We start from the raw sequence: 22,562 nt of genomic DNA, 5'->3' as shown, positions 1-22,562 counted from the left end.
AGAGAGGAGGGGGTCAAGCTATTTTCCAAAGCACCTGAAGACCAGACAAGGAATAATGGATGGAAACTGATCAAGGAGAGATTCAATCTGGAAATAAGGAGGAATTTTCTGACAGTGAGAAAAATCAACCAATGGAACAGAAGTTGCCTTCGGAAGTTGTGGGGACTTGAGACTTTCAAGAAAAGATTGGACTGCCATTCGTCAGAAATGATGTAGGGTTTCCTGCTTAGGCGGGGGGTTGGACATATAAGGTCCCTTCCAACTCTGTTAATCTGTTATCTTAGTTAGCCTATTTCTTCCATTCTGCTGTTGAATTTCTGAAGGCTAGTTTGAATGTTTTTGTTTTTTCCTTGTCTTCAGGCCTTCTGGGTTTCGAGGATAATTTCAGCGCCATCAGCCTGGAGAAGAAAAGGAACTTGCAGAACCAGCAGATGAGTGCCCGTCGAGACCCCCCACCTCCACCCCAGCCTCCCAGCCGATCGTAAGTCGTCTCAGAGATGGACGTCCTAGGTTCGGCTGCAGAGGCCAGCTTGACTCCATGCCTCATCTCCTTCCTTTAGATACCCCCGGGAGAAGGAGAATACCAACAAGGACCCACCCAAAGGCAGCAACACCATGCGCACGTTCTTTGCGCCGTCCACCCACACGCAATCCGGGCAGAGAGAAGGGCTCATCAAGCATTTCGTCCTTAAGCGGGAGAAGGAATACGTCAACATCCGGAACTTCAGGTGAGGGCCGTGCAAAGGCACCCGTGGAGGTTGACCTGAGAGAAATGGGCCTCTTCATCTCCCAGCATTGCCGGTCCATCCTGAAATTCGTAATTTTAAATCCCGCGCGCCACTAATACGATCTGCCTAATGACCGGCTGGGTGGGCGTGGCTAGGTGGTCATGTGACTGGGTGGGCGTGGCCAACTCGATGTCACGTCAAGGGGCACCTCACCAGCCTCTACTCGCCCCTCCCACCCACTTCTCTCCTGCCCGCCCAGGCTCCTTAGGGCCCCAGCAGGAAGCAGTTGTTGGAGCTAAGCAGCCACCATGAGAAAAGAGTTGGTAAAACAGATCAGTTCAAATTGGATCTGGCCGAGAAGGAGGCTCAGCAGAAGCACCTCACTGAGGACTAGGAGCATAGGCTTTCCAAGCAGAGAGAAGATCGGCGGGAGTGCAAGGCCAGGTGCCAGTGCCTGGAGGCTCAGCGGGCTGAGATGGTCAGCCAGTTCCAGACCATGATGCAGTCCCACTGGAACGAGGTCCTCCAGCTCTTCACCACCATCGGCCCTTCCCTCCAGCCTTCGCCCAAAGCCCTGCACCAGGAGGCTGAAGCAGACCCCAAATTGGAACTTCTGTCCCCCTCCAACCCACATAAAAAGACCCCAAAGGGGGAGACTTTCTGCAGCAACACAAACGTTCATTGCACGTATCCGTCCTGGGGGCCGTAGTTTGAGGACCCCTGATTTAGTGCAATATAAAAAATGCAAAAAAAAAAATCTGCGGGCCACTAACATGTTCTCGCAGACTACCAGTGGTTCACAGACCACCAATTGGTGACCGCTGATCCAGCCTGCCTTTTCGCTTTTGAGGAAACTTCTTTTCTTTTCATTGCTTTTGGGGTCATGATCTCTGACCTCTAGGGACCTCTAACCCTGCCTCAACCACTCCGCTTCCTTCTGTATGTTGCAGGTTTTTTATAGGGACATGGAATGTCAACGGACAATCGCCAGATGGGGGTTTGGAGCCTTGGCTGATCTCGGACGCGGAGCCTCCAGACATATATTGCGTAGGGTGAGATCCCTAGCGGGACCAGAGCCTTATTAAGACCATTCTTGCTTTCTCTTTTGCTACCACATTGGTTCTGTTTCCAGTTTCTTGTTCCTTTTGTAACTGAGACTTTATTCACTCCAGTTCTGTTCATAGCAATCATTAGCTTTAAATTTGGCGCAGTTAGAGAAAAATAATCCCCAGGATTTCGTCTTAGGGTTCTTACATGTTAACCCAGAAGCAAAGGGCTGGGAAGGGTCCACTTACCTCCAGGAGGGGAGGGAAGACGAAGGGGAAGCAATATATTGTAAATGTTCAATATATTATCTTGAGCTCCCTGGGGAAAGGATGGTTGGATGGATGGACCGATAGATAGTATCGGACTAGTCTTGACTGCAATAAGGATTTTTCTTCAAAGAACAGTAACAACTAGCTTTGGAAGTGACTGCATCAATAGCAACAGCACTTAGACTTATATACCGCTTCACAGTGCTTTACAGCCCTCTAAGCGGTTTACAGAGTCAGCCTCTGGCCCCCCAACAGTCTGGGTCCTCATTTTACCCACCTCCGAAGGATGGAAGGCTGAGCCAACTTTGAGCTGGTGAGGATCGAACTCCTGGCAGTGGGCAGAGTCAGCATGCAATACTGCATTCTAACCACTGTGCCACCAGGGCTCCTAATAGGAATAGCACTTAGACTTATATACCTCTTCATAGCGCTTTTACAGCCCTTGCTAAGCAGTCTAGAGAGCCAGCATCTTGCCCTCAACAATCTGGGTTTTCATTTTACCGACCTCGGAATGATGGGAGGCTGAGTCAACCTTGAGCCGGTCAAGATCGAACTGCTGGCAGTGGGGAGAATTAGCCTGCCACACTGCATTTTAACCACAGTGAGGGAGGGAGGGAGGGAGGGAGGGAAGGAAGGAAGCAAGGAAGGAAAAAGAATGTAAAATGAAAGAGAGGGAAGAATGGAGGGAAGGAGAAGGAAGGAAAGAAAATGAAAGAGGAATGTAAAATGCAAGAGAGGAAAGAAAATAATGGAAGGAGAAAAAGGAAGGAAAGAAGGTGGGAGAGGGAAGGGAAGGAAGGAAAATAGCTACAGCACTTAGACTTATATACCACTTCACAGCCCTTTCTAGCCCTCTCTAAGCGATTTACAGAACCAGCATATTGTCCCCAACAATCGGGGTCCTCATTTTACCGACCTCGGAAGGATGGAAGGCTGAGCCAAATTTGAGCCGGTCAGGATCGAACTGCTGGCAGTGGGAATGCAGAGTTAGCCTGCAATACCGCATTCTAACCAGGGCTCCTCAAGCCGAGGACGGCTGATGATAAGCTGACCGCCGGGGTTTTGAGGCCACGCTTGGCATCTGCCGAACTCTCCCCTCCAGGTTCCAGGAGCTGGACCTGAGCACAGAAGCCTTCTTCTACTTCGACTCCAACAAAGAGCAAGAGTGGCTGGCGGCCGTGGAGAAGGCTTTGCACCACAAAGCCAAGTACAGGAAAGTAAGTCCCATTCCCTCATCCTGTTGAGGGCAAGCCGGGCAGCTCCCTAGAATCAGGGCCCGTACTGAGAGCAGGGCAACCATTCTAGAATCTCCAATCTTGGCAGGTGCAGCTGGTGCGCCTGGTTGGCATGATGTTGCTGATCTTCGCCAGGAAGGAGCAGATCGACTTCATCAAAGACGTGGCGGCGGAGACGGTTGGCACCGGGATCATGGGCAAGATGGTGAGCGGGGGCCCCAGGACGTCGGGTTCCCCAGGTTGTCTCCTCGTCACCCTCCAACCCACACTTTTCCTTCTGCTCTTCCCTCCTCCTGTCGGGCCTCCTGCAGGGCAACAAGGGTGGTGTGGCCGTCAGGTTCGTCTTCCACAACACCAGCTTCTGCATCGTCAACTCCCACCTGGCTGCCCACGTGGAGAACTTCGAGCAGCGCAATCAAGACTATAAGGACATCTGCGCCCGCATGAGCTTCCAGGTTCCCGACCAGAATCTGCCCCAGCTGACCATCATGAAACACGAGTGCGTCCGAAGGGTGGGACACGGGTGGCGGGGAGAGTGGTTCAGCGGGAGCCGCGTTACTGATTTCGTTGAAGCAAGGCGGAAAGGAACACGTTTGGCTCAATGAAGTAAACACATTCATTGAAGCCCCAGCCATGAGTGGTGTGGTGGCCTAGAGGTGTAGCTCTCGCCGCACAATCAGGAGGCTCCGAGTTCGATCCTAGGTAGAGACAGATATTTCTCTCTCTGGGCATAATGAGAATATATCTGCTGAACAAAACTCCGCCTTGGCAACGAGAAGGGCATCCGGCAAACACTCAGCTCTATTCAGTTGCCCCGACTCCACCCCGCAGGGGATTAGGGGGTCATTAAAAGAGGATGATGATTGAAGCCCAAGCCCTTAAAGAATTCACGGCCACAGAGATATATTTAAATTGGGTCATATCTGTGGCACACTTAAATAAACTACGAGTTTTTAGATTAGATACCATAATACGTGATATAATATCTGGTTGGTTGGTTGGTTGGGGTTTTATTTTGTTGGGTTTTTTTTTATTTGCATTTATATCCCGCCCTTCTCCGAAGACTCAGGGCGGCTTACACTATGTTAGCAATAGTCTTCATCCATTTGTATATTATATACAAAGTCAACTTATTGCCCCCAACAATCTGGGTCCTCATTTTACCTCCCTTATAAAGGATGGAAGGCTGAGTCAACCTTGGGCCTGGTGGGACTTGAACCTGCAGTAATTGCAAGCAGCTGTGTTAATAGCAGACTGTCTTAGCAGCCTGAGCCACCAGAGGCTCAGCCACCAGAAGTTAGTTGGTTGGTTGGTTGGTTGGTTGGTTGGTTGGTTGGTTGGTTGGTTGGTTGATTGATTGATTGATTGATTGATTGATTGATTGATTGAATTCTGGTGAGCACAGTTTGGAGAAATGTACGGACTTTTTCTGGTTGCTTTGCTAAGGTTTCAAGTAGAACATCTTTAGCCAAGGACACCTACTTAGGACGGGACAGTGAGGGAAGCAGTAATAAAACCATGCTATCACCACTAATAAATAATAGTAAAGGTAAAGGTTCCCCTCACACATATGTGCTAGTCGTTCCCGACTCTAGGGGGCGGTGCTCAACTCCGTTTCAAAGCCAAAGAACCAGCATTATCTGAAGACGTCTCCGTGGTCATGTGGCCGGCATGACTCAACGCCAAAAGCGCATAGAACACTGTTCCCACCAAAGGTGGTCCCTATTTTTCTACTTTCATTTTTTACGTGCTTTCGAACTGCTAGGTTGGCAGAAGCTGGGACAAGTCACGAGAGCTCACTCCATTACGCAGCACTAGGGATTTGAACCGCTGAACTGCCGACCTTTTGATCGACAAGCTCCGCGTCATAGCCACTGAGCGTCCCTAATAAATAAGTAATACATCCTAATTTATTTTTTGAGTTTTACCACAGAGATTTAACTTTTACCACAGACCACTCTCAGACTGGGACAGATCAGAACTACAATTCTGAAAGGAATTAAGACATCTGAACCATAGAGTAAGGGCACCAGATTTATAGACAGTCCGGTAGAATTGGAGAGGAGAGTTTCTGGGGACCTTCAAAAAAAAAAAAAAAAGATCTTTTCTTAGCGGAGAAATTATTACGATGTGCACCAGAGGAACGCTGCCAGAAAGGCTATTTCCAAATGCAAAATACGGGCCGGTGCCATAAAAAGACGTTTTGCGTTTTGCTCATTTTCTGACTCAGGTAGCAGAAGGTATCCAGGGACGGAGCATCATTGCAGATATGTATCAGTGAGTTTGGGCCGGTGGTTTTTGCAGACCTTCTGGTCCAAAACCACAAAGCGTTTTAAAGATTCTCGGAATGATGTTTGAAAAGAGATCAGGCTCAGTGTAATGTCACCACCCTATTATCTGCTTGTAACCCTCCTCTACTTTCCATTAAAAAGGCTTAGCTGTTTCTCCTCCGTGCTTGCCAGTGAGGCAGCTAGTCCTTGAATTACGACCACATTTGAGCCCAAAATTTATGTGGCTCCGTGAAACATTAGTTAAGCAAGTTTGCCACAGCTTACAAGTTTTCTTGCCACGGTTGTTAAGTGAGTCACTGGAGTTCTTAAGTTAGTCACATGGTTGTTAAATGAATCCGGCTTCCCCATTGACCTTGCTGGTTAGAAGGTCGCAAAAAGGGAATCACATGTCCCCGGGACACTGCGACGGTCATAAATATGAGTTGCCAAGCATCTGAATGTTGATCTTGTGATCATGGGGTGGTCGTAAGTGTGAAAAAACGGTCATCTCTTTTTTTTCAGCACCCGTTGTAACTTTGAATGGTCACTAAGAGAACTGTTTGTAAGTGGAGGAGTGCCTGTAATAGTTTTCTCTGTTCTTTCTCGTATCCTTCAGTGTTGTCATCTGGCTGGGAGATCTGAATTACAGGCTTTGCCTCCCCGACTCCAATGATGTAAAAAGTCTAATCGCTAAAAACGAGCTTCAGAAACTGCTCACCTTTGACCAGGTAAGAAGGAAAAGGAGGGAGAGATTCCCTGCAGGTGTTTTTTTTTTTAAAAAAGAAGAAGTTGGAATATCCACCGTATTTTTCAGAGTATAAGATGTACTTCCCCACCCCCCCACCCCAAAAAAGAGAGTTAAAATTTGGGTGTATCTTATACACCAAGTGTAGTCAAAAATGCAAGGCACAGAGGAGGCGATGGTCTGTGGCAATCCTTGCAGCCTGGAACAGCTGATCTGAGAGGCCGATCCATCCGCCGATCAGCTGCTTGTGCTAAATCAGGCTGCAATAATGTGCTGAACCAGACTTGGCTGTTCACTATTTGCTGCAAGGACGTGTCAAGAGTTTGCAGCAGCGATCACATCCAGAGAGCACACACAAGTAACTGATTCAGCAGGATTCAATAACTTCTCTTTATATATACATAATACAAGTAACTGATTCAGCAGGATTCAATAACATACGTATGTACGTACATACATGTATATAGATACACACACACACACACACACACACATATAAACACATGAAGTAAATATACAATACCAAAAGCAGGTTTTCCAACGTGGTAGTAAATACAAGCAGAGGAGAGGAGTTTCAGTTTTAGTTTCAGAGATCAGTACAGAACAGTTGAGCTAAGCCACGCCCAGGCTCCTTGCTGTCTCCTTCCTGGTTGCTCACACAGCAACTGCTGTTTCAGTTTCCAAACAGCCCTCAAATTCTCACACACTGACAGGATGCTAGCCAGATGAATACCGATGGATGCTGGTAGGCAGATTTTTTTTTCTTATTTTCCTCCTCAAAAACTAACGTACTTCTTATACTCCAAAAAATACGGTATCCCCTCTTCTTGGATATGGGTCCTCCCTTATGAGACAGGCCTTTAGACCTTCTTCATCCCGTGATTTTAATAATATGATTCGTGAACATTGTGATGATTGTGCTGTCTGGAACTCATTTTGTTATCTTAATGTTTGTCGGCGGTAGTACAAAGGCATTCATTGAATGTACATTTTGGAAGTTTAAGCTTCCTTTCCTTGTTTGGCTGCCAGCAGCTGTTTCTTACATGCCTAGAAATCAACTGTTTGCTCTTAATGTTCCTGACATCAAAGAAGTGGGAGAGAAAAAGAGGGAACAGAATGAGGAATGCGACAACTCACCACGGCCAACTTCCTATGGGACAATTCTACTTAATTATTTAAAATCAGTAAAAATGTACTGTATTTTTCAGAGTATAAGACACACCTTAGTTTTTGGGGAGGAAAATGGGGGAGGGGGAATTCTGCCTGCCAGGTATTCCTCTGGCTAGCGTCCTTAGCCTGGTCAGCTTCAGCACATTAGTTTGCTGGTTTTAGCACGGTTGGGACTTAAAACAGCTTCTAAGGCACAGCTGATTGTCGGAGGGAACAGCAATGAGAAAAGCAGGCGAAGAGCGGAAGATCGCTAGCGCCTCATTAGGGCTGAAAAAAAGCTTCTAAAGCACAGCTGATCTTCGGATTGAGCTCCAGTGAACCTCGGAAGTGGTAAAAAGCCAAACATGTCGTGTTTTCAGGCGGCGATCGGCAGCGATGTGCTTTGGCAATCCGCGCAGCCTTGGAAGGCTCTCAAACGGAGCTGAAAACACAACGCGCGGAGCCCAAAAACACAAGCCATTGTCAGTGGCAATCTCTGCAGGCAGGAAGAGGTCGCATGGAGGCCAAAGGGTGGGGGTTGGGCGGGGCTACATTAGGAGTATAAGATGCACCTAAATTTTCAGCCTCTTTAAGGGGGGCAAAGTGCTTCTTATACTCCGAAAAATACGGTATTCCAATTTTTGCCACTCACATTTCATTCTGTCCCTCCGTTTGCATCTTTCCTTTAATGATTCTATTCCACCATTTCTTCGATGTCAGTGTAACTCTTGTCCCGCAAGGAATTGTCCTGTGACGAGATGGCCATGGCGAGTTGGCCGTGGCAAATTGTCATAGTCCCGCCACGATGCCTTTTGAATAAGGATGGTTGAGCCACCCCCCTCCCCAAAGTCATGTGACAGGCAGTCTTAAGTTTTTCACGGCCCTCCCTGTCAATACAAGAGGGTCTGAGTGAGGTCAGCTGACTGACTGTTGCCTTTTGCCTGCAGCTGAATATTCAGCGTACCCAAAAAGCAGCTTTTGCCGATTTCACAGAAGGTGAAATCAAGTTCATCCCCACGTACAAATATGACTCTAAAACAGATCGGTGGGATTCCAGGTAAGAATCTCGTCCCAATAGTTCAGTCCAGGTAAGAATCTCACCCCAATAGTTCAGTCCAGGTAAGAATCTCGCCCCAATAGTTTAGTCCAGGTAAGAATCTCGCCCCAATAGTTTAGTCCAGGTAAGAATCTCGCCCCAATAGTTTAGTCCAGGTAAGAATCTCGCCCCAATAGTTCAGTCCAGGTAAGAATCTCACCCCGATAGTTAGTTTCCACCCACCTAACCTGCCTGGGACTTAATGGTCTTGTAAAACAGTTTTTGTTGTTGTTGTTAAATTAGAGGATAGATCCAGGGGTGAAATGCTTCCGGTTCGGACCGGATTGGCTGATCCGGTAGCGATGGCGGCAGGTGGTTCAGAGAACCGGTAGCAAAAATCCCTGCCGCCCCACCACCCCCGCCCATGCCCACCCGATGCCCAGTCACCCGCTTGCCACTTCTTTTAAAAATGCTTTTAAAAGGTTACAAAAAAGGCTCTGAAGATCATAGCCAGAGCCTCTCTTTTTTTTTTTTACTTTTAAAAGCATTTTTTTACAACCTATTCGGCCGAATAGGTTGTAAAAAAAATGCTTTTAAAAGTAAAAAAAAAGATTGCACGCCACAGCTGATTCCCCCCCCCCCCGGTGTGCTGTTCTACTTAGCCTATGCCTCCTTTTGGTGTGCACTGCGTGTGCGTGCACACCTTGCATTTGGTGCGTAGTGCGCACTGTTCATGCGCACGCGCAACGCACATTCGCAGCCAGCGAACCAGTAGTAAACCGGTTCAGATTTCATCACTGGGTAGATCCCAAAGAAGGATGGATCTCAGGAATTGAAATTTGTTTGGTGCAGAGATCATGGAAGGTAATGTGGCTTCCAGAATATCCCTGATTTTTGATCCTATCTCCTTCCAGTGGAAAATGCCGTGTGCCAGCTTGGTGTGACCGGATTCTTTGGAGAGGAGGCAACATCAACCAGCTCCAATACCGCAGCCACATGGAACTTAAAACAAGCGACCACAAGCCCGTCAGCTCCCTCTTCCTCATAGGGGTAATTCCATTCAGTCGCTCAGTTTCTGACATGTAGTCCCTGCGTGAAGCTGGTTGTCATATGGGGTGTTGTGGCCTGTCGGCCGCCCGGCCCCTCCAGCATCCGAATCAGATGAGGAGGCGGTGTGGGAGTCAGGGTCAGCATCAAGGCAACCTGAGAGCAGGAATGGAGCTGTCAGAGAGAGATAGAGGCAGAGGCAGAGCCTGGGCCATCCTTCAGCCCTCAGATGGAGAGTCAACAGCTCCCCTGTCTGGAGGTGGCTGATAAGGAAGAGGAGGAACAGCTGGGTCCAGTGCCTGACGCACGGATGCACAGAAGGCAGAGAGGAGAGGAGAGCAGTGGAAATCTATGGGCCGGTCCTTGGGATGGAAGAGCCACCCGCTGCTAGCTAAGCCCCACCCTAGCTCTGGGGATAAAAGGCAGGGGGCGGAGACGAATAGGTGTGGCAGACAACTATTCATCTCCCTGCCGGTCTGCTAACTGATAACCCCGCACTTCCAAATCCTGTCTGAAAATTATCAGAATTCTTCTTGGAATATGCAGCACCTTCTGAGAGTGTGTCTCTGCTGCTGGAAGAAAGCAAGCGCACTTTCCAGGACTTCTTTTGCAAGTGTGGGGAGAGAGAGAGACTCCTGGTGCGTTGGGAGTCATTTCAGGGGGAAAGAGAGTGAGCATCGCTTTCCACAGGCACTTAAAGATTTCGTTAGCCTGCCGTGTGTGTGTGAGAGAGAGAGAGAGAGAGACTCTGGGCCAAGGCTGCTGGTTCTCTTAATAAAGGGGTTAATTACAGAGGGCTTGTCGTGTTTGGGAGCCGGGTGAGAACATAGGGCATAGCAATACCAATAGCACATAGACTTATACACAGTGCTTTACAGCCCTGACTAAGGGATTTACAGAGTCAGCCTATGGCCCCCAACAATCTGGGTCCTCATTTTACTGATCTCGGAGGAATTGAAGGCTGAGTCAACTTTGAGCCAGTCAGGATCAAACTGCTGGCAGTGGGCAGAATTAGCCTGCAATACTGCATTCTAATCAGGAGGGAGGGAGGGCAATAGCAATAGCACTTATATACCGCTTCACAGTGCTTTACAGCCCTCTCTAAGCGGTTTACAGAGTTCAGCATATTTCCCCCAACAATTTGGATCCTCATTTTACCCAACTCGGAAGGATTGAAGGCTGAGTCAACCTTGAGCAGGTCAGGATCGAACTCTTGGCATTGGTCAGAGTTAAGTCTGCAATAATGCATTCAGATAGATGATAGAGAGAGAGAGAGAGAGAGACAGACAGACAGACAGAGATAGACACAGATAGCAATAGCACTTAGACTTATATTCAGCATATTCCCAACAATCTGGGTCCTCATTTTACCCACCTTGGAAGGATGGAAGGCTGAGTCAACTTTGAGCCTGGTGAGATTTGAATTGCCAAGTTGCAGGCAGCCAGCAGAAGTAGCCTGCAGTGCTGCACTCTTAACCACTGCATCACCGAGCTTGGAAACAACCTTGCTCCTTTTCTCCAACAAGGCCAGGTTGGAGAACTGCTGGATCCATTCCAGAAACTCTAAGAGGTTGGCCAGAGCTCGGTTAAGTAAGGTATGTTTCAGCTCATTTTGAAGCCTTTTCTTCAAATAACGCGATCTTGGTTTTTTTCCCAAAGGTGAAAGTTGTAGATGACCGACGGTACCGGAAAGTATTTGAGGACATTGTTCGGATGATGGACAGGATGGAGAATGACTTCCTTCCATCAGTGGAGCTGAGCAGGAGGGAGGTAAGGGCGAGAAAAAATACTCTTTCCTTCCTCAAGAGGGAAGTTCTTCAGCCACGGGAAGCCCCCATCTTGGGTATCTTCCAGATGTATTGGACTTAAACTCACATAAATCTCTTAACGTGCGTGACCTTGGGAATTGAGTCCAACACATCTGCAGGAAACATCTGCCCTAGAAAAGACCCAAATTCTTCAGAGGAAGGCAAATTCCTGAAGTGCTTGTGTGAACCAAATACCGTATTTTTCAGAGTATAAGACGCTCCTGACTATTAAGAAGTACCTACCTTTTGGGGGGAGGAAAACGGGGGGCGGGAATCTGCGTCTGCCTCCCAGTAATTTGCCTCCTTACAGCAAACAGCCTGCTTTAGTTTCATTTTCATTTTCAGCACAGCCTGATTAGCACAAGAAAAAAACAATCTGCCTCCCAGCAATTTGCCTCCTTGTAGCAAACAGCAGAGGCCCAGGCGGCAATAGGCAATGACAATCCCTGCAGCCTGAAACAGCTGAGGGTCGGGAGGCCGAACCAACCAACTTATCAGCTGCTTGTGCTAATCAGGCAGTGCTGAAACTGAAACGGGCTGATTACTGTTTGCTGCAAGGAGGCAAATTGCTGGGAGGCAGAGGCCAAAGGATGAGGGGGACGGCAGGGGGGCGGGGCTACATACAGTGTATAAGGCACACCCAAATTTTCATCCTCTTAGGGAAGAAAAATAAGTGTGTCTTAGATTCCAAAAAAACACGGTATATCCTTCTTGTGTAAACTTAAAATAGAAGCCAATTCTGGTGTTCGGAGCGGGTTTCCCTTTTCTGCTGAAAAATACTCAGGTTGTTTTTTTATTGTTTTGTTTTTCTTTCTGCTTTGTACCCACAGTTCTCTTTTGAGAATGTAAAGTTTCGGCAACTGCAGAAGGAGAAATTCCAGATCACGAACAACGGCCAAGTCCCCTGCCACTTCTCCTTTATCCCCAAGCTCAACGATACGCAGTACTGCAAACCGTGGCTCCGTGCCGAACCCTACGAAGGTTATTTAGAGCCAAGTGAGTCTTGAAAAACATGTTGGAATTCTGTTTTTTTGTCCACTCCCCCTCCACCCCCACCACCCCCAATGCCTCTTCATGGTGGAACCGAGTCCCACCATCAAGATTCTGTCTCGAAGCTTTCACGGGTCTTATCCGGTGGTGAAATCTAATTTTTTTTTTTACTACCGGTTCTGTGGGCGTGGCATGGTGTGGCTTGGTGGGTGTGGCAGGAGGACGATATTGCAAAATCTCCATTCCCACCTCATTCCTGGGGCCAGACAGAGGTGGTATTTGCCGGTTCTCCAAACTACTCAAAATTTCCGCTACCGGTTCTCCAGAACCTGCTGGATTTCACCCCTGGTCTTCTCCTCATCCCAGATGAGACGGTGGACATCTCCTTGGACGTCTACGTCAGCAAGGACGCGGTGACCCTTCTCAATTCGGGGGAGGACAAGATCGAGGAGATCCTGGTCCTTCACCTCGACCGGGGCAAGGATTACTTCCTCACCATCAGCGGTAACTACCTGGTCAGCTGCTTCGGGACCTCCTTGGAAGCCCTGTGCCGGATGAGGCAGCCCATCCGCGAAGTCCCCGTCACCAAGCTCATTGACCTGGTAAGCAGCTGAGTGTGCTGGGGGGGGGGGAGCCTCCTGGGATGTCGGATGGCAGCTGAACTCAACGGAGCATCTCCGTTTCCTCACCCGCCTGCTTGAACTTCCTCCGTCCTTTCATCCCAGCCAGCGCAGAGGGGACTTCAGCCCTCCCAACCAGCACACCTTGCAGCTTTGCCTTTGCTTTCCTGTTGTGCTGTCCAAATCCTGCCCTTCCAGGTTCCCCCTCATTGAATCAACAGGCATTGTGTCCCAGGCCCAAGTAGGTAATAGGAAGCTCAGTCCGTGGAAAAAAAAAAAACTTTATTCGAACAGCTGAGAATTACTTCATTCCCAGTGTCGTTCAACTCAAATTAAAACAAATTCCTCCCAACACAAATTCCTCAGTCCTATCACAAACCTTGGTCCAATTAGGCAAACTGCCAAAGGCCTTTCTTGGTAAACGTTCAGAAGTCACAAAAATAAATGCAAGACGTAGACAAAGCAGAAGACAAAGCTACCAACATTGTTTTCCGGCAAAGCCCAAATGCCGTTGCTGGTCTTTTAAGCCTTATGGGAGGGGCCAATCATCTCTTGGCCCTACTCCTGAGTCGTCCTTTTTGCTTGAGCTGCTCTTGCCTTCTGGCAGCTCTTCTCATGCGTGCACTAGGAACAGGCTCCTCCTGTTCCTCTGCCTCACTACTGTCAGTTCTGGATGCTCTGGAGTCCGCACCTCACTCCCCGATGGCCCTGGCCCCACCTCAGCCTCATCACTGTCTGACTCTGTTGCCAGCTCCGCAGGCTGCTGGCGGACCACAACAAAGGTCTCCTGTTTCCATCTGCCCTTTAACCCGAGCTTCCCTTTCCCCGCGCTCGCTCGCTTTTTATCGCATGCGTTTTCCCACCATCTGGCTTCTGACTTCCCTGTAGATGGTGGGTTTCTTTCTCTGCTTTGGACTCGTGCCAGTTAACACATTTTGTGTCTTTTTTCTTTTCTTTTCTTTTTTTTTTGTCTTCTTTTTTCCTTTTTCGCCTCTTGCCTCCTCAATTGTGCTCTCAGGGAGAGGACAGCTGCCTTGAAAAGGTAATGGGGCTGGAAAGCCTTCACAGTTCTCTCGGTAGGTGAGGGGAAACAGGGCCGAGACACAGCACGGGGGGGGGCACTGACTGGAGAGAAATGCAGAATTGTCGTGTCCCACTCCTCTGACGGCCGGGTCTGGGAAGTCTGTATCAAGTGTGGCCACGAAGCCTCTGCAGCTTTGCCAAATTCCTGTCAGAGTTCTCAGGGCAGGCAGGAATCCAAGGTGTGACTTCAGCAACCCAGATGAGTCTTTGCTTGACTCAAGGAATGCCAAAAAGCAGATCCTTTATATAGGCCATGGGGTGTGGCTCCATGACTCAGCACTTATCCAGGCCTGCCCCTCCCTTCCTTTTGCTGACGTCACCTCTCCATTCTCCGGAAGCCGGGATCTGTCCACTGTGTCTTTTCGTCCTCAGCTGCCGGCAATTCTAGCTCGTGGCTGGCTTCGTGCTCACACGCTGTAGGGAGGTTTGTTTGCTCAGTCTGTCCGGGCATGGTGCCAGGGCTGGGGGCTGGAGGCATGCCAGGCCATTCTTCTTCACTATCAGTCTCTGGCTCAGATAGCAGGAGATGGGAGGGGCCCGGCTGAGGAGAGGAGGGTGGGCAAGGCACAACAAGAATATTTCACTGAAGGTGAAGCAATTCAAGGCTGAATTATGGCATGGGGAATGCACAGCTTGGTGGTGGCATCTGCGCAGAAGATTGGAACTGTACCTGTAGTTCTCGACATACAACCCCAGTTGAGCCCAAGATTTCCATCGCTAAGCGAGGCGTTTTGTCCCAATCTACGACCTTTCCCACAGTTTTGTTAAGCGAATCGCCGCAGTCGTTACAGTAGTAAACACGGCTTTTTCGGTCAATCTGGCTTCCCCGTTGACTCTGCTTGTCAGATGGTCACAAAAGGGGATCACACAACCCCGGGGCACTGCAACCGTCGTAAGTATGAGTCAATTTGCCAAGGGTCTGAATTTTGATCAGCGGACCATGGGGATGCTGCGGTGGTCGAAAATGTGAGAAATGGTCATAAGTCATTGTTTTTTCCCCCCAGTGGTATTATAACTTTGAACGGTTGTTAAAAGAACTGTTGTGTAAGTCGAGGACTATGTGTAATAGATGCACAAGGGATCTATTAACACAAATGCCAAAAGGGATATATGTTAGTGGTGTGATATGGTGGTAGTTGTTTTTATATATATATAAAAGTCAGTTTTAAACAACAGTAGTGGCCAAAATTGTGGAAACCTTTTGGGAAAAGTGTATTTTTCTAAAACTAGCTAATAACACCACTTTTTTTTTGCAGTAGTAAGATAAAATTATATATCAATGGAAAGATAATTTAATCAAGAATGTAATGCAATAACCTTTATGAAGGATCTGCTGTTAGAATAGCAGTTACAGTATAAAAAAGAAAAGTGAAACACATAGAAAAAATGAAATATACAGAAGGTATCACCATAGAAAAAACGAGATATACAAAAATGATCACCATGTCAGTTAATACTTAGCTGGGTAACTTTTAGCATGAATTACGGCCTTACAACATCTTCCCATGGAGTGAACCAAGTCTTTTAGTTCTGCAGCTGTTATTACGTGAAACCAAGATTGAAGGATGGCTTCTATTAACTGGGTTTTATTGCTGGGTCGCTTCCGACTAACAAGTTTCTTTAGTCGGCTCCCATCGATTTTCAATAGGGTAAAGGTCTGGGCTATTCCCAGGCCATTCCAGGAGTGGAATAGGATTATCTTGAAACTTAAAAAAAAAATAAATGGTGTTATTAGCCATCAAAAATACACTTTTCCCAATTTTGGCCGCTACCGTATATCAGAATTAAGAGCTTCCAGACCACAGGAAGTAGCAATTCTACTGTGGTTTGATCTCACCTTGATTTCTAAGTCCACTCCTGACTTTTTATAAGAATCCAGATAAATTGGAACCAAATTGAAAGAATGTAGTGACGATGATTAGTGGCTAGAAAGGGAAGAGGAAAGATTGCAACAACCGGCCACGTTTAACCCTAACTATTTCTCGAATCAAATGTCCTACAGAATAAAAGTGTTGCTTGCTGCGAAGTCCCAATGGGTTAGTTAGAAGGTTGATGGCCATCTGCAGAGGAGGACTTGGTTGAGGAGACATCTCGACTTAATGGCCCCAAATGCTCCTTCCAATTTGGTGGTTTTAGCAGAGGGCAGGGCAATTATTTTGATTACGCCCCACCTGGAAGGGGTATAATCCATGACATTGATAACCATAATCAGTTGAGTATTGATGGCCATAATCAATCGTTGGGCATTATCAATGATGACCAACAAAAACAAAGTAGTGTTCCTGCATTGCCCATCCTTGCTTTAATGCAAGCGTCCCCAAATTTGGCGACTTTAAGGCTTCCATGCTGGCTGGGGAATTCTGAGAGCTGAAGTCCACAAGTCTTAAAGTCGCCAAGTTTGGGGACCCTTGCTCTAATGAGAAATTTCCATCGGGGATTGGAAGGCAAATATCGGCAGAAGCCAGAATAGATAAATTAATGTCCTTCTTGCTCTATTTCTTCTTGTCACAGCAGTCTCCATTTGTAAAACAACCAAGAGGAAACTTTTCTGAAGTCCAAAACCATTTAGATGAATTTTAAAAAATGAAAAAAAAAATGAGGGATGCGGTGGCTCAGTGGCTAAAACGCTGAGCTTGTCGATCAAAAGGTCGGCAGTTCAGCGGTTCAAATCCCTAGTGCCGCATAACAGGGTGAGCTTCCTTTACTTGTCCCAGCTTCTGCCAACCTAGTAGTTCGAAAGCACGTAAAAAAAAAATGCAAGTAGAAAAATAGGGACCACCTTTGGTGGGAAGGGAACAGCGTTCCGTGCGCCTTTGGCATTGAGTCATATCGGCCACATGACCACGGAGACTTCTTCGGACAGCGCTGGCTCTTCGGCTTTGAAACAGAGATGAGCACCGCCCCCTAGAGTCAGGAACGACTAGGACATATGTACGAGAGGAACCTTTACCTACAAAATGAAAGGAACCCTTCTCTGTTCATTGTTGAAAGTGCTAGGGCAGCCGCCAAACCATCTTTGTTCAGAAATGAACAAATGAACTTTTCCTCCTACGATCCACTGTGGGTTATTTCACGCTTTCCATTTTAGCAGGTCAGTTTTGGATGGGAGAAGCCATCCCAGTGTCGCTATTAAAAAAAAAAAAAGAACGATTCATTCTCGATCGTCTGCCGATCCACCGAGAGGTGACAATCAGCTCAGTCTAAGGAATCTACGTTTTTGAAGTAGCGGAGGTGGCTTTTACGCTTACTCTCGGGGATGCTGCAAAGCAAAGATGGCGTTGATTGACGTTCCGGTGGGGAGACATAAAATAAGCCCCTCCGAGTATCCGGAGGTTCTGAAGCCAGTCCATTCGCTTTTCAATCAGGAGAAGTCTCTTCTCAAGATGATGCCTCAGGATGAAGACTCTAATGATCGACCTTTGCACATACCCAAGGAGATCTGGCTTCTGGTGGACCATCTCTTCAAGAATGCCTGCCATCAGGTATGCTAGAGGGACTATCTAAGCCGGGGGTGGTGGTCTCCAAAGTTGGGAACTTTTAAGACTCGTGAACTTCAACTCCCAGAATTGAACAACAGCTTCTGGGAGTTGGAAGTCCTCAAGTCTTAAAATTGCCAATTTTGGAGACATCTGATCTAAGCACGCATTGTTTTATGCATCATGATCGTTAGCCTTGGCCAAGTGGTGCTGTGGTCTAGAGGTGGAGCGCTCGCCTCACAATCAGGAGGCTCTGAGTTCGATCCTAGGTAGAGGCAGATATTTCTCTCTCTGGGCACGATGAGAATATATCTGCTGAATGTAACTCCGCATTGGTGACAGGAAGGGCATCCGGCCAGTAAACACTCAGCTTCATTCAGTGACCCAGACTCCACCCCGCAAAGGATTATGGGGTCGTTAAAAGGAGATGATGATTGTTAGTCTTGGCTAACAAATGAAGTTTTCATTTGGCAGTGAAAAAACTGCCGTTTCTGTCTGATCATGGCTAGCTTTGCCCATCGCAACTAAGCTAACACTGGTTTACGAATCACAATGGTTAGAATTAACCCAGCAGGTTGAAGCAAAGGTAAACAAGCCTGTATGGTGACTAACCTTTTTGCCATCGCGTGCCAGGAGATGGGGGGGGTGTCACGCGCATGTGCACACGACACCACCACCCCCAGCACGCGATGGCCTGTAGACCCGTTTTTCTCTCTCACCTGACTCCAGAGCCTCTCTATGAATCTGGGAAGGGCGAAACCGGACTTTCCCACTCCTCCGGAGGCCAGAAACTGCCCATTTGCCAACTTCCAGTTGGACAGGAAGTGACTTTTTTGCTGTCCCCAGCCTCCAGAGACTCCTAGAGAGGCTCTGGAGGCTGGGGACAGCAAAAAATGTCACTTCCTGTCCAACCGGAAGTTGGCAAACTGGCAGTTTCTGGCCTCTGGGGAAGGGTAGGAGAAGCCGTTTTCGCCCTCCCTCCCTCCCCCCTGCCCTCCGTAGGCAGGAAACAGCCTGTTTCCCTACTTCTAATGGGCGCAGAAGGCCCAAAAATCAGCTGGCGGATCTGAGCTCGCGTGCCCACTGATAGGGCTACACATGCCACCTGTGGCACGCATGCCATAGGTTCGACATCACGGCTCTAGCATATTTCATTAGTCCAGCACGAGTGTTACATGGCGCTTCTCTCTGGCAGGAGGATCTGTTCCAGACCCCCGGCGTGCAAGATGAACTGCAGGATATTATTGAGTGCCTGGACACCAGCATCCCGGAGTCCATCCGTATCCTTCCCCGAAGAGGACCAAACAGATAGATTTAGTCTGGATTCTGCTTTTTCTCTATCTGATGCCTCAAATATCCCTAACCAGATAGTCCTCAAGTTATGACCATATCAGAGCCTGCGCATTATGGTTTTAAGTCGTAGCTGTCATAAAATGGGTCAGTCGCACAACCCATCTGATTTGACGTTGTTTTTTTTTGTGGTGATCATTCAGCACATGCTGCACTTGTATGTGTAAATGATGCAATCGTTAAGCGAGCACATTTTTTGCCATGGTGTGGGTTTTGCCGAAAACCGGAAGGAAGTGCCGGTTTTCATTAAAACCATGGTACAATGGAGACACATGACCACAGGCCAGTGAAAACATCCATAAATGCAGCCATGTTGCTGAGTGCCCAAAGTGTAACGGATGATCAGGGGGACAATTTGGGAACTTCAGATCCTCTTTTTCAAGTAGGTCACAACTTAAAGTTGCTAGGAGGACGGTTGTAAGTTGAGGAATATTTGTTCCCCTAAGCCTGTGAGTTACCGTATTTTTTGGAGTATAAAACACACCTTAGTTTTTGGGGAGGAAAATGGGGGGGGGGAATTCTGCCTACCAGGTATTCTTCTGGCTAGCGTCCTTAGTCTGGTCAGCTTCAACACATTAGTTCGCTGGTTTTGAGCGTGCACGCCCTCGCTACGCTCATAGGCTAAAAACCAGCTTCTAAAGCACAGCTGATCATCGGAGAGAGAAGCAATGAGAAAAGCAGGCGAAGCGCGGAAGATCGCTTCACTCGTTAGCCCCTCATTAGGGCTGAAATTTTTTTTGGGAAAAGCTACATTCGGAATATGAGACGCGCCCAAATTTTCAGCCTCTTTTAGGTGGGGAGGAGTGTGTTTTATATTCCAAAAAAATACAGTAATTTGTAGGCTGAATCTACCTGCTAAAACAGAAGGAGTAAGCAAGAAGGCGAGGGAGGGAGGGCTCTGCACCTGCATAGGAGGAGACAAAGTGTAGATGGTGGCGGTCATCAACTTCCTTGACGGAGGACCTTCAGCTGGCAGCAATCATTCTGTTGCTGAAGCCCTGCTGATCTTCTTGGAGGCCCTTCCCGAGCCCGTCATCTGCTACGAACTCTACCAGCGCTGCCTTGACTGCTCCCAGGATAGTCGCCTCTGCCGGCAGGTAGGACCCCCAAACGGTTGTTCATCTCAGTTCATCCTGGTCACCATTCCCCCTTTCAGCAGTGGAGGGACCAGGTTTTGGTCCCTGGTTGGCATCAATATCTCCAGGGAGATCAACCCTTTTCCCGGGTGAGTAGGACATGGCCAAACATTCCCTGGTCTCTTTCACTCTCCCCTCGGGTACCAGCTTGGACCCTCCAGGGATATGCATAGGGAGTCCCGCTTCCTCCTGGATGCCGTAAGCAGAGACCCAATATCAAGGGTCAGTACCGTTAATGCATCTCCAACATAAGTGTTGTGGTCGTAATTCTCCTTTCTTTATAAGAGACGTGGTGGCGCAATGGGTTAGAATGCAGTATTGCAAGCTGACTCTACCCAGTGCCAGGAGTTCGATCCTGACGGGCTCAAGGTCGATTCAGTGCCTTCCATCAAATGAGGACCCAGATTGTTGGGGGCAAAATGGTGACTCGGTAAACTGCTTAGAGAGGGCTGTAAAGCACTGTGAAGAAGTATATATGTCTTGTGCTATTGCTCTTCCTTTCTTTCTTCCTTCCTTCCTTCCTTCCTTCCTTCCTTCCTTCCTTCCTTCCTTCCTTCCCTCCCTCCCTCCCTCCCTCCTTTCCCATCCTTCATTCTTTCCTTCCTTCGTTCCCTCCCTCCATTCCTTCCTTCTTTCCTTCCGTGGTTAGAATGTAGTATTGCAGGCTGACTCTGCCTACTGCCAGGAGTTCAATCCTGACGGGGCTCAAGGTTGACTCAGCCTTCCATCCTTCCGTGGTCAAGTCAACTGAGGACCCAGAATGTTGGGGAGGAGGGGCATAGACTGACACAGTCAACTGAGGACCCAGAATGTTGGGGAGGGGGGGCATAGGCTGACACTCGTAAACCGCTCAGAAAGGGCTGCCAAATGCTACGGAACGGCGTATATGTTGCTATTGCTGTTCCTTTTCCAGGTTATTTGTCAGTTGCCACGCTCACACAGGAACGTCTTCCGCTATGTGATGGCCTTCCTGCGAGAACTTCTGAAGTACTCCGAGAGCAACAACGTCAGTGCCAACATGCTTGGTGAGAACCAACCGGGTGGACGGGTACCCATTCTTCCTCCAGCCCCCTCACCATCCACCTCCAACCCCTTGTCTCACCCGAATGTTTGCTTCTTCCTCCCAGCCACCCTCTTCGCCAGCCTCCTGCTGCGACCTCCACCCAACCTGGTGTCCAAGCAGACTTTGCAAGATCGCCAGCGAGCCAATGGTTTCATCCTGGGCTTCCTGCTGGGAGCAGATGACTACTAAGGACCTGGCATGCATGCTGTGAGCCAGCCGAGTGGCCAAGGGAGGAGAAAGAGGAGGGTCCAGGGGTTCTGGGCCCCGGGACAGTTATTACAGGGATAAGATGCTTTAATTTCCTGTCCCTAAGTTTCATCTGTGCCGGTTGCTGAAGCAGGAGGTTTCCTGGTGGTTTAGCAGACAGCCCGTTTGCTGATCTTGGCCGGCACGCGGTAACAGTTCCGTCCACTCCCAGTCTAGTACTGTATTTCCTCGCCTTTCATTCCACCAGTCTTATCCTCTAAGTAGCAAAGAGGGCCAGGATCCTTTCTCTGTTTGGGAAGACAAGCAAGGCGCCCACCGCAAGCCCCGTTTATCTCTTAGCCTGCGTTTGTACAATTCGGTTGTCTCTTCCCATCTGTGGGCCTTGCTCACAGCTCAGCTGGTCTCCCCACTGTAGTAGTACCCCTTGTACTTCACAAAACACCACACACTGCCAAAGCAGAAGTGGGAGGGGGAGGAGAGGGGAAGGTCGACGCAGCAGATCCCTGCTTTCGAGCGAGGTCCACGGGCAAAACCGGGTGGTTGGTTTCCCCCTTCCCTTGAAGGTTCTGCAACTTTGTCTTTCCAGTTGTCCGTTTTCAAGTTTCTGTACTTTGTGCATATTCACTCCTTCTTTCTTGCTCTCTCTCTCTCTCTCTCTCTCTCTCTCTCTCTCTCTCTGTCTTTTTTTTTTTAACTGTATAATTTATTGGGAAATTTGTTTCAAAATAAATCTGCATTGTGCAAAAGGTGTCCTGGTATTTGGTGGCAAGGAGCGGAGTGGTTGATCTCTTCTCCAAAGATCTGTCGGGGACCCTTAGCAATGCTGGAATGGAGATTTTGGGAAACCTTGCGAATCTTGGCAAAGATGGAATCATTGGCTCAGTTTACACTTCGCACATAACTGTGCTTTTATGTTGTGACCCAGGCCCAAGTAGTTATTACCAGACACAAATCAGTCGTAAAAAAAACTATTTTATTAGAACAGCTGAGAATTACTTCATTCTCAGCTTAGCCCAAATTAAGTCCAAAAAAAAAGTCCTTCAGAAAAAGTCCTCTGGCCTTATCGCAAACCTTTGTCTTTGGCATTCTGCCAAAGGCTTTTCTTGGCAAAGCCCTGAGAGGACGACTAGAAACAAATGTAGCAACGTTGCTTTCCTACAAAGAGCCCAGTTGCTGCTCTTTTAAGCCTTATGGGAGGGGGCCAATCATCTCCTGGCCTTACTCCCGAGTCATCCTTTTTGCTTTAGTTGCTCTTGCCTTCTGGCAGTTCTGTGCATGCATGCACTAGGAACAGGTTCCTCCT

The 22,562-nt window shown here is 48.2% G+C and overlaps 1 protein-coding gene across 2 annotated transcripts in view; it reads left to right on the top strand.

Moving 5' to 3' along the window:
* Positions 1 to 21,995, top strand: part of OCRL (OCRL inositol polyphosphate-5-phosphatase) — a 42,016-nt gene extending 20,021 nt beyond the window's left edge. The window contains exons 7-24 of one of the 2 annotated variants that reach the window (XM_058196908.1): positions 361 to 481; positions 561 to 728; positions 1,679 to 1,780; positions 3,147 to 3,261; positions 3,368 to 3,484; positions 3,591 to 3,778; positions 6,166 to 6,277; positions 8,391 to 8,500; positions 9,394 to 9,529; positions 11,186 to 11,296; positions 12,165 to 12,330; positions 12,691 to 12,926; positions 13,963 to 13,986; positions 17,393 to 17,509; positions 18,699 to 18,783; positions 19,823 to 19,950; positions 20,903 to 21,014; positions 21,117 to 21,995. In XM_058196908.1, coding sequence (XP_058052891.1) covers positions 361 to 481; positions 561 to 728; positions 1,679 to 1,780; positions 3,147 to 3,261; positions 3,368 to 3,484; positions 3,591 to 3,778; positions 6,166 to 6,277; positions 8,391 to 8,500; positions 9,394 to 9,529; positions 11,186 to 11,296; positions 12,165 to 12,330; positions 12,691 to 12,926; positions 13,963 to 13,986; positions 17,393 to 17,509; positions 18,699 to 18,783; positions 19,823 to 19,950; positions 20,903 to 21,014; positions 21,117 to 21,241 — 2,273 coding nt within the window. In that variant the 3' untranslated portion in view covers positions 21,242 to 21,995. The remainder of the gene's footprint in view (positions 1 to 360; positions 482 to 560; positions 729 to 1,678; positions 1,781 to 3,146; positions 3,262 to 3,367; positions 3,485 to 3,590; positions 3,779 to 6,165; positions 6,278 to 8,390; positions 8,501 to 9,393; positions 9,530 to 11,185; positions 11,297 to 12,164; positions 12,331 to 12,690; positions 12,927 to 13,962; positions 13,987 to 17,392; positions 17,510 to 18,698; positions 18,784 to 19,822; positions 19,951 to 20,902; positions 21,015 to 21,116) is intronic. The other variant, XM_058196909.1, reaches the window with a different exon arrangement.
* The last annotated feature ends 567 nt before the right edge of the window (positions 21,996 to 22,562 follow it).

Source organism: Ahaetulla prasina, chromosome 11, assembly GCF_028640845.1.
Source record: "Ahaetulla prasina isolate Xishuangbanna chromosome 11, ASM2864084v1, whole genome shotgun sequence".
Lineage (NCBI taxonomy): Eukaryota > Metazoa > Chordata > Lepidosauria > Squamata > Colubridae > Ahaetulla > Ahaetulla prasina.
Note: the sequence above shows the minus strand (reverse complement) of the source record. Positions and strands in the feature narration are given on the sequence as shown.